General features: G+C 42.5%; 1 protein-coding gene across 3 annotated transcripts in view; it reads left to right on the forward strand.

The window, feature by feature from the left end:
• Window positions 1-14,853, forward strand: part of nes (lysophosphatidylcholine acyltransferase 3 protein nessy) — a 176,810-nt gene extending 161,957 nt beyond the window's left edge. For 2 of the 3 annotated variants that reach the window (XM_045762571.2, XM_045762570.2), the window contains exon 11: window positions 2,742-14,853. In XM_045762571.2, coding sequence (XP_045618527.2) covers window positions 2,742-2,883 — 142 coding nt within the window. In that variant the 3' untranslated portion in view covers window positions 2,884-14,853. The remainder of the gene's footprint in view (window positions 1-2,741) is intronic. The other variant, XR_011222190.1, reaches the window with a different exon arrangement.
• Window positions 14,854-17,733: the final 2,880 nt, after the last annotated feature.

The raw sequence follows: 17,733 nt of genomic DNA on the forward strand, positions 1-17,733 counted from the left end.
CTAGCAAAGGTTGATAACGAACTCCAGTTTGTACTCTTCTCTATGTTTGATATGAGGATGAGGTACCGAAGCAAGTTCAGTACCTGGGGGACTTGAGCTTTTCACAGTGGTTGATAGTTCAGTACCCTGGGGGACTTGAGCTTTTCACAGTGGTTGATAGTTCAGTACCCTGGGGGACTTGAGCTTTTCACAGTGGTTGATAGTTCAGTACCCTGGGGGACTTGAGCTTTTCACAGTGGTTGATAGTTCAGTACCCTGGGGGACTTGAGCTTTTCACAGTGGTTGATTCAGATTTGACTTTGTTGACTATTACACTCTGGGTTCTGTTTGTTAGGAACTTAAAGATCCTTCTCCCTGCTTGAACAATAGTTCCTTTTGTGTGTGCAATAACACCTTCTTCTTGAGGTTATCTTGAGATGATTTCGGGGCTTAGCGTCCTCATGGCCCAGTCCTCAACCAGGCCTCCTTTTAGTTACACATCCCCAGGAAGCAGCCCGTAGCAGCTGTCTAACTCCCAGGTACTTATTTACTACTAGGTGAAAAGGGGCATCAGGATGAAAGAAACTCTTACCATTTATTTCCACCAGGGATAATGGTCACCTCCATGGTCACATTTGTCGAAAGATTTGAGAAATATATGTCCTGTACTGTATATTACATTAACATTTTGTTTGTCTTCCACGATATCTAAGACTATGCCATAGTGGTCTAGCAACTGTGAGAGGCAGGAGCGCCCTGTTCTGCACCAGCATTGTCCAGGGTTTTGTACACACTGATTCATGTGTTTTTGTGATCTTACTTCTTGGTACTCTTTTTCAAACATTTTTATAATATGCAATGTTATATTGAGTTGATTTCGGGGCTTTTTTAGTGTCCCCGCGGCCCGGTCCTCGACCAGGCCTCCACCCCCCAGGAAGCAGCCCGTGACAGCTGACTAACTCCCAGATACCTATTTACTGCTAGGTAACAGGGGCATAAGGTGAAAGAAACTCTGCCCATCGTTTCTCGCTGGCGCCCGGGATCGAACCCGGGACCATAGGATCACAAGTCCAGTGTGCTGTCCGCTCGGCCGATCAGCTCCCCTCTATTAGAGGGGAGCTATAATTTTTCTATAGGTGTATAATTTTTTGCATCTGCTTTACTACCTCATTTGTGAAGTGGCATGATCTCTGCTGCTTGAAGTATGTCAGGGATAACTCCATTCTAGGGAGCCGGTCGGCCGAGCGGACAGCACGCTGGAATTGTGATCCTGTGGTCCTGGGATCGATCCCAGGCGCCGGCGAGAAACAAGGGGCAGAGTTTCTTTCACCCTATGCCCCTGTTAACTAGCAGTAAAATAAGTACCTGGGTGTTAGTCAGCTGTCACGGGCTGCTTCTTGGGGGTGGAGGCCTGGTCAAGGACCGGGCCGCGGGGACACTAAAAAACCCCGAAATCATCTCAAGATAACCTCAAGAAGATTATATAGGCTCCATCTCCAAAGGATGTTTAGGTCCTGTGATGTTTTTGCAGTTCTTGAATATAGAATTTCAGGAATCTGGGCCTGGTGCAGAGTGCATGTCTATGGCTACTTCAGAGTTCTGTAGGGTTAGGGTAGCATCTGACATATGGATCGATGGTAGTGTCACGTTCATTAAGAATTCGTTTGAATCATTGATCTGCAACGCGTTAAGGCATTAACTGAAAACTGGATCGTACTGTAACCTCAGTATTTCACTCATTTCTTTGTTGTCATCTGTGAATGTTCCATCCAATGCAGGATGTAGATTTTCTTCTAAATTTTGCTTAGGAAAAAAAAAAATTTGGATCCTCCCCTCTATTTCACTTGTGGTCCTTTTACTCTTTGTCTCTCCTGGATTTTATATGATTCTTGCATCTTTAACGCAGTCATTTCTATTTCTCTGCATAGCCATCTTTGTCATACTTGAGATAGAGTGGAGCATTTAAGATGTTCTGCCATTTGTTTCTGTTGCCTATAAAGGGACATGGTTAGATATATTTTTTCCACAACCGCCAAACAAGTGGGGCAGGTGTGACGAATGAGCTCATGCTAATTCCAAGAGAATTTGATCATTTGTTTACATAGTTGGAGAGTTCTTTAGGTGGGTTTCAAAGCTTCGGTGTTTCTTGAGACCAGCGGTGGTTTGTTGCTGATTTTCTGGTTGCATTCCCCGGTGAGGATGGAAAGGATGGGGGTGAACATATATGTCACCGCTCAATGTGCCTCTGTGAGTGTGCCAGTCTCTGGCGCGGGTATCTAGTGTGCCTATAGAACTCGATGGCTGGTGCGACCTAGTAGATGGTACCATCTCAGCACGTAGGGGAGACAAACAGTTCACCTACAAATTTGTGTTTCATTGTATTCAGTGTTAGTTTATATGAATTACTTACTAGTGTGTATGATGTGGTATAGAGTGCAATACTATACTTATGTGTGCATAATGAACTATTAAAAAATATTGTCTCAATAAAGACTGAATGCTTTCCAATCCCATGAAAATGGAAAGCAGTAACGTATCTGACGTAAACTCCACTTTTATTCTTAATTCTAAAGTGTTTATCCATACGCCGAGCTCAAGTGTTGTCAGTTTTCGAAACCGTATTGAATGTGCTTACAGTTTTTGGCACGATGTGTGTTTGATTTGAATGCGTATATCATCATTACAAAACAATGTTAATAAATTACGGTATATACTATTTGAGCCTCGTACGTGTTACTTATTGCATTTGGAAATGATTTCAGGTGGTGGAGTTTCTACACTTCTCTCTACTTCTCCGGACACGTGGTGTTCGCTGGCTGGCCGCTCTACGCCCCTGCAGTTAAAGCAATAATAAAAACCATTGGTGGTGAGAGATTGAAAATCGATAAAGGTAAAAAGGAATAGAAAACAAATGAGAACACAGAAAACAGGACAATCCGTGGAAGAAACCCTATGCATGGATAGTTACGCTTTCTTAGTATGGGAATTACCATGCGTCTTGCAGGCAGTCAAAGTATTGGAAGAAAATATTTTTAAAGCTGTGTGTGGAGATGTGAGAATTAATCTACCTCCCAGCAGTCCCCTGCACAAGTGGTGCCAGGAGCACTCCTTTTACCACCTCTTTATTGTTTTGACCCAATGTAAACAGTTTATATATACATTGAGGCAGTTTTAATACAAATTTCATTAATGAATGCATGTGATAAATGTGCGTTATTTCACTCCAGAGGCACGTTAGCCAGCGTGCAGTCCGCACAAGTGTCCGGATAACTGTACTAGATTGATGACCAGGTTGAGGGATTGATTGATCCTCCAGCCTGTGTTGTTCTCAATACCCTCGGGCAAATCAACATTGATAATTTTGATCCTGTGTTGATCAACTGTTAGTCGAGCACGTTTGCCCGCTGGGTATCCTCCCTGTGCGACACATTTTTATAGTCTCCATAGTTAACGAGGTGTTTAGCAGGAAATTTTCCTATAGGTTTTGTGCTGTGTAAATCATTCCTGACACACTACGTAATAGGGGGGGGGATAATTGCAGACAAATTTCATTACTTTCTTGAATAACCATGGATTAAAATGTTTGATATTTGCTTTTATTTAAAGATGATTTTTTTGGGGAAATTTGATACGGTTACCATACAACATTTACTGACTTTAACCTGTCCACTCCATCTGTTGTCACTCTTGATTGTCTGCATCTCAAAATATTGGCAATATAAAAGTGCATATAAGTAGACAGAAGAAGAAGTAAAGTAAAGCGTAAAGAGGCAAGAGTACTTACATGTCTGGCTAGCACTTTAAGTCAAGTTGTGAGTATTAGTGGAGTTTGTGGTTGCTCTTGTTGTCACACTTTAGAGAAACATTACAAGTTTGTCTTGTTGTCACACTTTAGAGAAACATTACAAGTTTGTGGTTGCTTTTGTTGTCACACTTTAGAGAAACATTACAAGTTTGTGGTTGCTTTTGTTGTCACACTTTAGAGAAACATTACAAGTTTGTCTTGTTGTCACACTTTAGAGAAACATTACAAGTTTGTGGTTGCTCTTGTTGTCACACTTTAGAGAAACATTACAAGTTTGTGGTTGCTCTTGTTGTCACACTTTAGAGAAACATTACAAGTTTGTGGTTACTTTTGTTGTCACACTTTAGAGAAACATTACAAGTTTGTGGTTGCTCTTGTTGTCACACTTTAGAGAAACATTACAAGTTTGTGGTTGCTCTTGTTGTCACACTTTAGAGAAACATTACAAGTTTGTGGTTGCTCTTGTTGTCACACTTTAGAGAAACATTACAAGTTTGTCTTGTTGTCACACTTTAGAGAAACATTACAAGTTTGTCTTGTTGTCACACTTTAGAGAAACATTACAAGTGACCACCAAAGCAATCATTTGACTGCCACCTACAGTTGCATGCTGTCGTCTTCTATCTCTTCAGGCTCTTCCTCTAAAGTTAGAGTCTCAACCATTATAATTCTCCTTTTCCTTCACTACTTATAAGCATGTCATTTAGATGATGGAAAAAAACCAAAATAAAGTGTGGATTTGTCACAGTTTCTTCAAGGCTCAGTAGTTGAGGCGAAGACAGTGAATGGCACGGGACAATATGGATCTTTTATGTGGAGTTTTATACATATTTCTTTGCATTTTACAATGTTGGTTGCCATTGTATTGCATTAAAACTACATTTGTAATGCAGTACAGTATATGGCAGCCAAGCTTGATAATACCTATGGAGAGGAGGGGATTGGTGGGCCGTAATACACAGTGATTACATACCATCTGTCATATTGTCACCTCAAGAACCAAGGGTGAACGGTGCCATCTTCAAGTGTTTGTGCAAAGCATTTTTTGTTGCTAATAATTTATTTTGTTACTTTTTGTAACTATATCTTTGGATTCTTGTTGACAACACAGTGATTTATTCACCAGGCTGCTCTTGGTTTAAGAGCAAGTATCAGGTGATCGTTCCTTTCATGTTTTCCACTGTTTGGTTTACTGCTATATTGTTGGAGACTCGCGTTGAAGAAACTGCGTTTTTGTTGCGTTTTATAATTTCCATATCCAGTAATACCAACATGGTGTCCACGCCTGACTGACATGCTCCGTATGTTGCCTTTTGAATGGCTAGTGGTGACGAACATTTGACTTGCTGCTTCGTTTTGGTTAAATATATGCAGAGACTTGAGGGAAATTGGCGTATTAGAATTTGCATGAGGCGGGGAGCTCAACGTTATTTGTAATGCTGTCGTGCAGCATTACAAATTGCTACGCGTACAGTACTAGTATACCGGCCGCACTCATTCATTATTTTTACAAAGGCATAGAACTGCTACAAAAATGTCAATGCATGTCAAATAATATATTGAATTGTATACATAATTGTTATTTATAAAAGGCAACAGAGAAGCAGTTAGTATACTGATATGAAGCACTGTGTTGTTGCTAGTTTTTTTTTTTTTTCTCCTAAATATTTGTAAAGTTTCAAAGGATTTTTTTTTTTTTTCTTAAGCTTGTCCTAGAGCTTATATTAACTATTTGCCACTCAGGGAAAAAACAACTTACTGTGGTCTATTCTATGCTGCTTTTAAAGTAATTTTCCATTGTGGACTGTACGCGCATCACATGATGACACAGTACTGTGGTATGATTTGTTCCGAGCATGTCTCCCAGTTTCTTCCTGCTTCCAATGTGGGCATTTCTAGTGCCTTCAATCCGGAGGAAATTGAGAGAGATCCTCGGAACACATTGTACCGTCATCGTGTGCCGCTCGTACGGTCCACATTGGAAAATTACTTTTCCCCCTTTCTGGAATTCATTTTTGTTTTAATGTCTTCAGGAGTCAGTTCTTCTTTCCTCAATGTATTTTTCTTGATGCAGATACTATAGTACAGCTGTGTGTTCCGTTCATGTCTAACCCGCACGTTGGGAATAATTTATTTTGCTTTATTTCATCCATGTACTTGAAGGCTCTACAAATATTTTCTCCACAACAACATGAGATTTTCCTCACCTTTGCATTTATATAATTTATGATGATACTTTAATTAATTGTTGGTAATCATTGTGCACCTTTTATTTTATTTATGTCTCTTTGTTTCCAGTCTTTTATATGTAATTTGTCATTATCATGGAGGCTTAAAGGAATTGATATACATAATAAAACTAAACTGTCTGCAAATTATTACATTTATGTTTTTAATTGAATGGATTATTGGCATGTTTTATTTTACACACGTAACCCACAAATCAGAATACTGTGTAGAGGAGTAATTACACGACTTGATAATGGTTCAGGATGGACCGAAATGTTATCAGTTCTTTATACTGCATTCAGATTTATAGGCAGGCGATGAGTCACAATAACGTGGCCAAAGTATGTTGACCAGACCACACACTAGAAGGTGAAGGGACGACGACGTTGCGGTCCGTCTTGGACCATTCTCAAGTCAATTGTCGACTACTCAATCGACTTGAGATTGGTCCAGGGCGGACCAAAACGTCGTCGTCCCTTCACCTTCTAGTGTGTGGTCTGGTCATCAGATTTATAGGTTGGGTGTCTAACTTTCAACCACATTATTGTAGCTTTTTGCCTGCATTTTATTTTTAACGAACACAAACATGTAGAGGTCTGCTGGGTACGTAGTCATATTGATAGACTCCATTGACATGGCCAATATTACAGGGAAATATGCTGTTTAGACATGCCTCCTTTTCTCAAAGCCTATTTCTTTCACAGATTACTATCCAATTATACATTGAGCCTTATTTACATAATGCTGAGTTATTGAGCCTTATTTACATAATGCTGAGTAAGATGGGTGATGTTCAATAACACACTACATGCTGTCAAACATGAAGCTTCCCTAGAGCATATCTAGAGAGAGTTTCAGAAGTTCTACTCCCCGAGCCCGGCCTGAGGCCAGGCTCGACTTGTGATAACTTGGTCCAACAGGCTGTTGCTTGAAACGGCCCACAGGCCCACATATCCATTACAACCTGGTTGATCTGGCACTTCTTGCAGGAACATATCTAAATGCTTCTCGAATACATCCACCTTTGTTCCAGCAATATTTCTAATGCTTGCTGAGAGGGTAATGAGCAACCGTGGACCTCCGATGTTCAGTGTGTTTTCTGATCGTGCTCCTCACTGGTTCTGTTGTGCATTTCCTTCCATATCTTTCGCTCCAGCATGTTGTTATTCTACTGTGTAAATTTGGGACCTACCCTTTCAGTATCATCCATGTATATATTATTTAATATCTCTCATCTCCTTTCTTGAGAGTACATTTTGAGAACTTTGAGATGGTCCCAATCATTTAGACATCTTATCGTGGCTATGCGTGCCATATATGTTCTCTGTATTTCCTCTGTTTCAGCAATTGCTCCTGCTTTGAAAGAGAAAGTGAGTACTGAGTAGTACTCAAGATGGAACAACAGCAGTGTTTAAATAGTATAAGCATTGCTGTAATAGCTATGGATTTGAACGTTCCCATCCCATCATTTTCCTCTCTGCCGATTTGTTTGCTCAGTTATATTTACTAAAGTTCAGGTTGATATCATTATTCCCAGATCTTTTACATGTTGCAATCCTTCTATGTAAGTCTGTGTCCTGTACCTGTCAGGCGCCTGACAGCTGGGTGAATAGCGCTTTGGATTCGTAGTCCTGAGGTTCCGGGTTCGATCCCCGGTGGAGGCGGAGACATATGGGCAAAGTGTTTCTTTCACCCTTATGCCCCTGTTACCTAGCAGTAAATAGGTACCTGGGAGTTAGACAGCTGCTACGGGCTGCTTCCTGAGGGAGTGTAACAAAAAGGAGGCCTGGTCGAGGACCGAGCCGCGGGGATGCTAAGCCCCGACATCATCTCAAGATAACCTCTCAAGATAACCTCTCAAGATATACCCTGTATTTGATTTTAAGTTGCTCATTTTCACCAGTTTATTTCTATTTCATCTTGAGCCCCTGTTGTTCCTTTTACTGGAGCCCCTCATTCATTTAAGTGGGCGATTTCCAAGTGTTGACATGCCCTTTGAGGGCGAAACTGGAGCTTACCACTCTTAAACATCATGTTATTTTCCATTGCCCATTTAAAGAGTTTATTAAAATCATCTTGTAATGTCTCAGCATCTTCCAATTTCAAGTTCTTCATTATGCACCCCATACTCATCCCGTGGGCGGTGGTGTAAAGGGTTACAGAGGCCATTATGCACCCCATACTCATGCCGTGGGCGGTGGTGTGAAGGGTTACAGAGGCATCTTCCACAGAGGAAATTTTCATGCTGATTGTTGTGTCACTTACAAAGGTTAACACACAACTGTGACAGTATTTTTCTCTATATCCGAGATAAGAATGAGAAAGAGCAGAGTTGCAAGGACTGTACCCTGGGGTACAGAGCAGTGTTGCAAGGACTGTACCCTGGGGTACTGAGCAGTGTTGCAAGGACTGTACCCTGGGGTACTGATCAGTGTTGCAAGGACTGTGCCCTGGGGTACTGAGCAGTGTTGCAAGGACTGTACCCTGGGGTACTGAGCAGTGTTGCAAGGACTGTACCCTGGGGTACTGAGCAGTGTTGCAAGGACTGTACCCTGGGGTACTGATCAGTGTTGCAAGGACTGTGCCCTGGGGTACAGAGCAGTGTTGCAAGGACTGTGCCCTGGGGTACAAAGCAGTGTTGCAAGGACTGTGCCCTGGGGTACAGAGCAGTGTTGCAAGGACTGTGCCCTGGGGTACAGAGCAGTGTTGCAAGGACTGTGCCCTGGGGTACAAAGCAGTGTTGCAAGGACTGTGCCCTGGGGTACAGAGCAGTGTTGCAAGGACTGTGCCCTGGGGTACAGAGCAGTGTTGCAAGGACTGTGCCCTGGGGTACAAAGCAGTGTTGCAAGGACTGTGCCCTGGGGTACAGAGCAGTGTTGCAAGGACTGTGCCCTGGGGTACAGAGCTTTTCACTGCACTTGAACTTTATCTTATTTAATTGACTCGTTATTCTTCCCATTGTCCTTTGCATCATCGGAACAGAAGATTGGAAACTGTCTTAGCTTAGTATTAGTCATACTAGGCTTGTTCATGGCCATTGAATTAACAAAAATTTGCATTTTGTTGTCAAAAATTATTTTGTTTCAGTCATTTATACCCCTGATCATTTGGTATCTTATTTTGTTTCAGTCATTTATACCCCTGATCATTTGGTATCTTATTTTGTTTCAGTCATTTATACCCCTGATCATTTGGTATCTTATTTTGTTTCAGTCATTTATACCCCTGATCATTTGGTACCTTGGTTTTCATATTTGTATTGCATCACTCTCCTTAAATAGTGACTCAGATTTCTCTTAATTCATACAGGTTTGTCCTGCTCTCATAATGGCATCTTTGTTAATATACATAATAGTATACATAGTATACATAATATACTTTTTACTGGTGACTTGATTGGTTGTATTTAATGATAAAGGCTTAGCTGCTAATAATTACCACTGCTGCTCATATATTCATGGGTAAATCATATGCTGCCTCTTGATCTTCCTCTGCATTTTTTATTTCTATTTCATCTTGAGCCCCTGTTGTTCCTTTTACTGGAGCCCCTCGTTCATTTTGGGCGATTTCTAAGTGTTGACATGCCCTTTGAGGACGAAACTCTTACAAGTACCTAAGTTTTTTTTGTTTGTTTTTTTTAGAGCACTTTGTCCTCTCCTTATCCTCATCTCTTGTGAATTTGGGCAAGTTGACTTGTCAGCTTGTACACTTGCTCTCCTTCTGGTATAGATGCAGACAATGAGTCACAATAATGTGGCTGAAGAAATGATGACCAAACCACAACTCCAAAGATGGAAAAGCGAAATACGTTTCGGTCCTGTCCTGTACCATTATCAAGTCATGTGGAAGCGACGAATCGTCGTCGCGTCTCCATCTTCTAGTGTAGATCATTCACACTGATCCTCTTCCATACCTGGATGTGCAGGTCTTTGTCATCCTGTATAAGTGACCATTTTCCCATCCTCTCTCCCCTCACACTGGTGGCTGACTGGAACCTCTTCACTCCATGCTGCTATTCCCCACATGTCCAATCTTCCTGTTTTTGCACCATTATTCATTTTCACCCGAGCTACTGAATGTCGTCCTTTACTTTGTCCCTCACTATGCCTCCCACACAGTGAGGACATTCATTCCATTGAGTTAAAATTGTGTTCACTGTGTGTTAGTTGCCTTGAAGAACACGGGTATAATATTTTAGTCCATTTGCATTCTTTTGGCGTTCAAGGCAGTTTACGACTTTTACTTCAAAGCTACGGTGATGCGTTTGAGGTACAACTCGGAACATCTTTCTCTGCCACTACAATATGAGGCTGTTCCCCAAGAAGTGTTTTTAACCCTGGTATTGAGCTGCTTAAGCACTGCTCTATTCCTAATTGCCTTTAATGATCTCTCCTCTTCTCTTTCCCCTGGAGTATTATTCTCGGGGCATTATGTGGACAATCTCACGATCTACTGCTGCAGTGATACTCTTACCCTAATCCAGTGCTGCTTTCAGCTTGTATAGTGTCATCCTGGACTACCAGTCGTGGCTGAAAGTTCTCTTAAGATGAAGACTGGTGCTATGACTTTTATTAGGAAACATACCATTTCCCCATCCATTCTTGTCACTCTATGGTAATCAACTTGTGTTATAAGGATAGTGCTAACCGCTTGGAATTGATCTTTGACGCCCATTTATTTTGGTCGTCCCACGTCACTTGTCTCCTAATTGAATGCTCCAAGGCCCCTCCTCTGCTCAAAATTTTATCCCATACTTCCTAGGGGAGAGATACGTGGATGCTGCTTTTTTTAATTACAAAAAGTAACGTAATAAAGTAATAACGATGACAAGATCAGCACAATCGTTATTACTTTGGACATGTTGCATGATCTTTCCACCATCCCAGTTCCAGCTCATGTTGTACCTTGACTACTGCCCATTTTCTTGGCTCTAATCTCTATTCCTGTCTTTAGATGTAAGGATGCATGGCCTGTCTGCAGGATTCTCTTGGTTGCCATTCAGTGTCCCCCCTTGTAGTGTTCCCACTTTGGCCTCGTGGAAGACCTTCCTTGGAAAATGTTACGAAGCCTTGACCCTGCACAGTGAAGGCTTAAAACCTCTGCCTCTCCATCCCTCTATTGTCATGAAATGTTGTTGGCTATTTCGTTTTTCCTGATCAAACCTATATATGACATAAGACATACATGTTCAATCGGGGAAAACTGACGTAACCAACACTGTCGGCAGACCAAGACCCACATGTGAACAGAGCAGTAGCATGTAAATCACAATGAAAATGCGCAAGAAAAAGGCATTTCATAACAGTTGTGGAGTGGAGGGGGTTATGAGCCTTTATGAGCGAGCATTTTCACTTGGGATCCTTATGCCAAATTTGCACGCTCTTTAAATTTATTACTTTATGTACAATTTTCATTTGTTATTATACACTGTTATTATACATTTGTTATTATACAAGGGCACTGCACCCTCGCAGTGCCCTTCTCTCTCTCATCTTTCTCAGATAAGACATTCAAGTGTAGCCTAGGTTTGAAGCCATATTGCTGTTGTCTCGAGTCAATTGGCAGATGCCTCTACTAGAGAAGCTGTTCATACCAGTCTCATCTGGTGACTTGTCAGCGCCAGGAAGCTTCATTAGATTCAATCCAAGAGAGCTTTTTTTAATTTGGGTGAAACTGAGGAATCTGACCTTGCCAAAATATTCTTGCTACAAAACTCTCAAACATATTGGTAAAACTAAATGTAAATAAATTAGTAATGGTTTAAATTATTTCATTGATATCTAACTGTTGTTTGCAGAGAAATAAGAAAATGAACAAAAGCTCAGTTTGTGTGGTAGGTTTAGTAGTATGGTTGTGGCTACATCAGTACAGCATGCACGGTCCTGTACAGCATGCACGGTCCTGTACAGCATGCACGGTCCTGTACAGCATGCACGGTCCTGTACAGCATGCACGGTCCTGAACAGCATGCACGGTCCTGAACAGCATGCCACAGTCCTGAACAGCATGCACGGTCCTGTACAGCATGTACGGTCCTGAACAGCATGCACGGTCCTGAACAGCATGCCACGGTCCTGAACAGCATGCACGGTCCTGAACAGCATGCCACGGTCCTGAACAGCATGCACGGTCCTGAACAGCATGCCACGGTCCTGTACAGCATGTACGGTCCTGTACAGCATGCACGGTCCTGTACAGCATGCACGGTCCTGTACAGCATGCACGGTCCTGTACAGCATGCACGGTCCTGAACAGCATGCACGGTCCTGAACAGCATGCACGGTCCTGAACAGCATGCACGGTCCTGTACAGCATTTACCAGAGTAATTGACTCGAGGCTTCAGTTCCCGAGCATGAGGCAACTTGAGCTTATTTACTTAATTCCTGTTGTTGGGGACAGAAAGACCGTGTATATGTATACTTGAAGCGTGTATTGAGGTCCCTCAAGATTGAACTATTGACCTTCCTCAGGATGTAACCACCTAACACTTTCCTAACTCTCGGTTACCTATTTACTGCTAGGTGAATGAGGCATTAAATGAAAGGAAATGTGCCCTGCCATTTCTGTCCCGAACAGGGATCAAAGCCAGGATATCCAATTGTGGGTTGAGAACGTAGCCCACTGTGCCACAGGACACTAGCAGTAAATAGGTCCCTGAGACTTAGTCGATTGTTGTGGGTTGTATCCTGGGGCAGACATTGGGCTACAGGGACCTCGATGAGTCTAACAGGCTTCCCCTCTCAGAACGGGAAACTGTATACATACGTATATGTAAATGAGGTATAAGCCTTCATATGGCCAGCAATTTAATTAATGTACATTATATTATTGAACATGAATTTGCATAATTATTTTGCACATAACGTAATTACTGGCAGATAGGGCACAGTATGTCTTATACCAAAGCTCACCAGTTGATTGACAGTTGAGAGGCGGGACCAAAGAGCCAGAGCTCAACCCCCTGCAAGCACAACTTGGTGAGTACCTGCTACCCCCTTTTTTTAAGTGGGAATGTCTTACACGGAGGAGTGTGTTATATGCTGGAACATAATAATAGTGATGCAGCACACACAACGGGAAGTTTTGTGTACAAATTGTATGCTACTTTCATCTTCTGGTCATAATTTTCCCTCATCTTCAACATTACTGTTCTCAATATCTGTCTTGTGTACATTTTCTTTTCCTTAGAAATACTGTCTGTTCTGAAACATCCCAATATCTTTAACAGGTAATAAAATAATTTCTTGGTGCTAGCATTTAGTACCTTTCCTGTAAGAAATAAAAAACATTAACAGATTGATGAATGCGTAGAATATTGTTACAGGCTCTTGAAACTATGGAGACGAATAGTGATATTTGGGTTTTAAAGTGTCCTGCATGCACCAACTTGCTCCAAACAGAATGTGCTGCATGTTTAGCAAGTGTGTCTTGTAGCGCGCACCATTTTCCCGGAGCAGCATACCTGGAGAGGGTTTCAGAGGTTCTTCTACTCCCCAAACCCAGCCTGAGGTTTATGATAACCATGGGCACCTGTGCAGTTCACCGGTGATGGAGACATTCATGGTGACCTGTACGGTTCACCAGTGATGGAGACATTCTTGGTGACCTCTACGGTTCACCAGTGATGGAGACAGTTCACGGTGACCTGTACGGTTCACCAGTGATGGAGACATTCAGGGTGACCTGTATGGTTCACCAGTGGAGACATTCATGGTGACCTGTATGGTTCACCAGTGATGGAGACATTCACGGTGACCTGTATGGTTCACCAGTGATGGAGACATTCACGGTGACCTGTATGGTTCACCAGTGATGGAAACATTCATGGTGACCTGTATGGTTCACCAGTGATGGAGACATTCATGGTGACCTGTACGGTTCACCAGTGATGGAGACATTCATGGTGACCTCTACGGTTCACCGGTGATGGAGACATTCATGGTGACCTGTGCGGTTCACCAGTGATGGAGACATTCATGGTGACCTGTGCGGTTCACCAGTGATGGAGACATTCATGGTGACCTGTATGGTTCACCAGTGATGGAGACATTCACGGTGACCTGTATGGTTCACCAGTGATGGAGACATTCTTGGTGACCTGTGCGGTTCACCAGTGATGGAGACATTCTTGGTGACCTGTATGGTTCACCAGTGATGGAGACATTCATGGTGACCTGTATGGTTCACCAGTGATGGAGACATTCATGGTGACCTGTATGGTTCACCAGTGATGGAGACATTCATGGTGACCTCTACGGTTCACCAGTGATGGAGACATTCTTGGTGACCTCTACGGTTCACCAGTGATGGAGACATTCATGGTGACCTCTACGGTTCACCAGTGATGGAGACATTCTTGGTGACCTCTACGGTTCACCAGTGATGGAGACATTCATGGTGACCTCTACGGTTCACCGGTGATGGAGACGTTTCCTCTATGAAACGGAAAGACAAGAAATAATTATTACCATGTATATAATTTTTAAGTTTTCTTTCAAAGTTATTCAATTAATAGAAAGTAATTTTTTGCTTTTGTTTAGTATTCCAACTTGAAAGTATGAACCGCGGTAGTTTTTGTGACACATTAGTGTAGTTTAGAACGTACGATTGTGTGCCGTCGTAATGATAGCTGCTGCGGCAATACAGTAGCTGAATGTGCACACTAGTTACCACTTATTATTGAAGTGGATATACTTGAACACCTCTCTTTACGGCATGAGGGAATTACCAACATAAACCATACGTGATTTTGTAAGGACATTTTTCCACATAAATATTGTTTTCCATTGTTAGAGATTATTTAAATGTTCAATAAAATACCCTTCACTTACAAAAATGATTTATTGTTTTCTTTGTCCTTTATTATCCTTATTGCAGCTTGTCCTCGGGCCTTTTGAAGCCTAATGCTCCTGCTACTGTCTTCACTAAATTTACTGGTTGCTCTTTCCTCTTCCTCATGTTTCATATTTCCTCTCTACCTCTTCTCCTTTCTTATTGTTCCCCTCCTGCCGACTTTTTGCCATTCTTAAATATTCTTTCCAATATCTTCTGTTTTGACACCGGGTGTTTGGGGAGGCGCACCACACACTCTCACCCGTAGAACTGTGGTACCCGACGTTGTCGAGAGGGGGAACGCTTTTATTGTCAAACTTTGTCCTCATTGGTAAACCCAATCTCGACGGACTAACAATTAATGTGATAATTGCAGGGTGAATATCCACGATGCAGCCCTAGGGACCTCGTCTTGTCAGGTGTCCTATACTCTTAATTGTCGCTCCATGGTGGGTATGGGGGCTTATTCGCGGATGAAATTCTATTTCTGTTCGTTTCTATGCTGATACCTGACCGTCGTACAGATGACGAGTCACAATAACGTGGTTGAAAAATGTTGACCAAACCACACACCATAAAGTGAAGAGACGATGACATTTCGGTCCGTCCTGGACCATTATCAAGTCGATTGTGATAATGATAATTTTGATAATGTGATGATTGTGACAATCGACTTGATAATGGTCCAGGACGGACCGAAACATCATCATCTCTCTACTTTCTACTGTGTGGTTTGGTCAACACCTGACCCTCATTTAACTTCTCAGACTCGTGGGGTGGGTGACCAGGCTCCCGAGTCGGACTGTGATGGAAGCCCGGGTGCTGAAGCCCCAACTACATTGGGCCCAGACCAAGCTGCTTCTCTGATTCTCCCAACCACCCCTCTGCTTCCTTCCCGCCACTGTGGCTGGGTGAGCCAAAAGTTTGTTTCTCCCTAGTTTCTGTTCTCTAATTTTGACAATGTCTTGTCATCAATGGAATATTCTTGGTATTTATACCAACTTCCATGAACTCCAACTTCTGATCACACAGTTTTCACTGATTTGTGTTTGTCTCTAGAAGCTGATGCTTGGCGCTCGTCCTGGTCACTTCCGTGGTTATTCCTTTTACTTCCCCCGCCCCCCTTAACCAGCTTTTGCTGTGGCACATAACTCTACTGCTCTCTTGATCCGTCTTGATATTCCTTTCATCCCCTACTTTTTCCGTCGCACATTCAGTGTTCTGCGGCCCGTATCTTTGTGAGTAAATGGTATACAGTCTGTTCTATTTATCTTCCCCCAAATGTCCTACTTTCTCTTCCTGATCTCAAGCACCTGTTGGACTCCTTACCAAAGCCTGTGCACCTTGTGGGTGATTTTAACTGTCAGTATCACCCTCTGGGGTGATGTTCAGACAAACACCCGGGACCACTGCCTTGAACCATTTATCCTCTCCTTTTGTGTGTCTTCTTAATTCTGGTTAAATAACCCATGTTGACGCATGCACTCACACCCTCTCCTGTCTTGGTCTCTGTCTTTGTTTTTTTCTTTATTAAGATTCACATGGCAGGTTCTTGATGACCTCCATAAGTGACCATTTAACCATCCTTGTCACCTTCTCTTTTCACCCTCCCCTCTCCTTTCCTAGGTGGCAGTTTGTCAAGGCTGACTGGAATCTATTCATCCCTCCGTGCTACTCTTTTTGACCTCTGATCTGCCTCTCCCTCGAGCCAGCCTTCATTTTTCTTGACACCATATTAGACGCTGCCCTCCACTGTGTTCCTCGTTCTACCTCCTGGGGCATGTGGAAGTACATTTCCTGGTGGAATACAGACTGTGCTCGGGCTGTCCGCTGTAAGCGTGCAAGCCTGGAAGAAACAGGAAGATTCTTTTCTTTTGTTTCAGAAGGCGAGAGCGGTGGCATGTAGGGCCATCCGTACAGTTAAACGTGGGAGTTAGAAATCTTATCTCTCCACCATTACGACTGACACTCCTCTGCCCCAGATCTGGAAGAAAATCTGTAAGATAGTGGGTAAATTTGTTCCAGATGAGACAACTGGAACAAACATACCCACCACCAGTCCTTCACCTCCGTGGTTCTATTGTGGCAGATCCAGTGTTGGTCGCGACCGAACTGGATCGTTCCCACTTTTCGACTGTTGGCTTCGGTTCTCATCTTCCATCTTTCCTTACTCGTAAGCCCCTTCTTGAATCTTGTCCCTTAGATTTTCACACTCATCTCAAGCTTCCCTATGACGATCCTCTCTCTCTCTCTCTCTCTCAGAACTCATCACTGCCCAGACCCTCTGCTGTTCTACGGTGGCAGGCTCAGATGCAGTCCATTATCCCGTTTTGGTAATACTTACAGTAACGATGAGGACATTAGTATATATACCGACGTACAGCGAAATTAGCAAGTAGAAATCGGCACTACTGAGATGGACAAACCTGAAAACTATTTTCTAATTAAGCTGCAAAGACAAACTAACCTAACCTTTCTGGGCCTAATATAGTACATGTGTGTGCTATACTAGGCCTAGGAATAGTATTTTTAATTTGTTTTTAGCTTAATTTTGTTTCCGACTAGAAGGTGAATAGTACAAAGTTCTACACTCTAAATGCTTCTTGCTGTGGCAAGAAGCATTTAGAAACAATCTTTGTACTATGGTGCATATAGTTACAAAAACTACTATCTAAACAGGAGAATGGGTTGCTCAAATGACTTTCATAATATGAGATATTTATCCATCTTCCTCCATGCATGTTTCAGTATTTACTGAACATGTATAACCATATCTGGGAGTCGTCGCCAGTCCCCGAGGACTGACTTAAGGCGGTTGTCCTTCCTCTTCGGAAATCTGGTTCTCTAGGAATATTCCCCAAGGACTTCTGCCCCATTGGTGTAGCAA

The sequence above is a fragment of the Procambarus clarkii genome, chromosome 46 (assembly GCF_040958095.1).
Source record: "Procambarus clarkii isolate CNS0578487 chromosome 46, FALCON_Pclarkii_2.0, whole genome shotgun sequence".
Classification (NCBI taxonomy): Eukaryota; Metazoa; Arthropoda; class Malacostraca; order Decapoda; family Cambaridae; genus Procambarus; species Procambarus clarkii.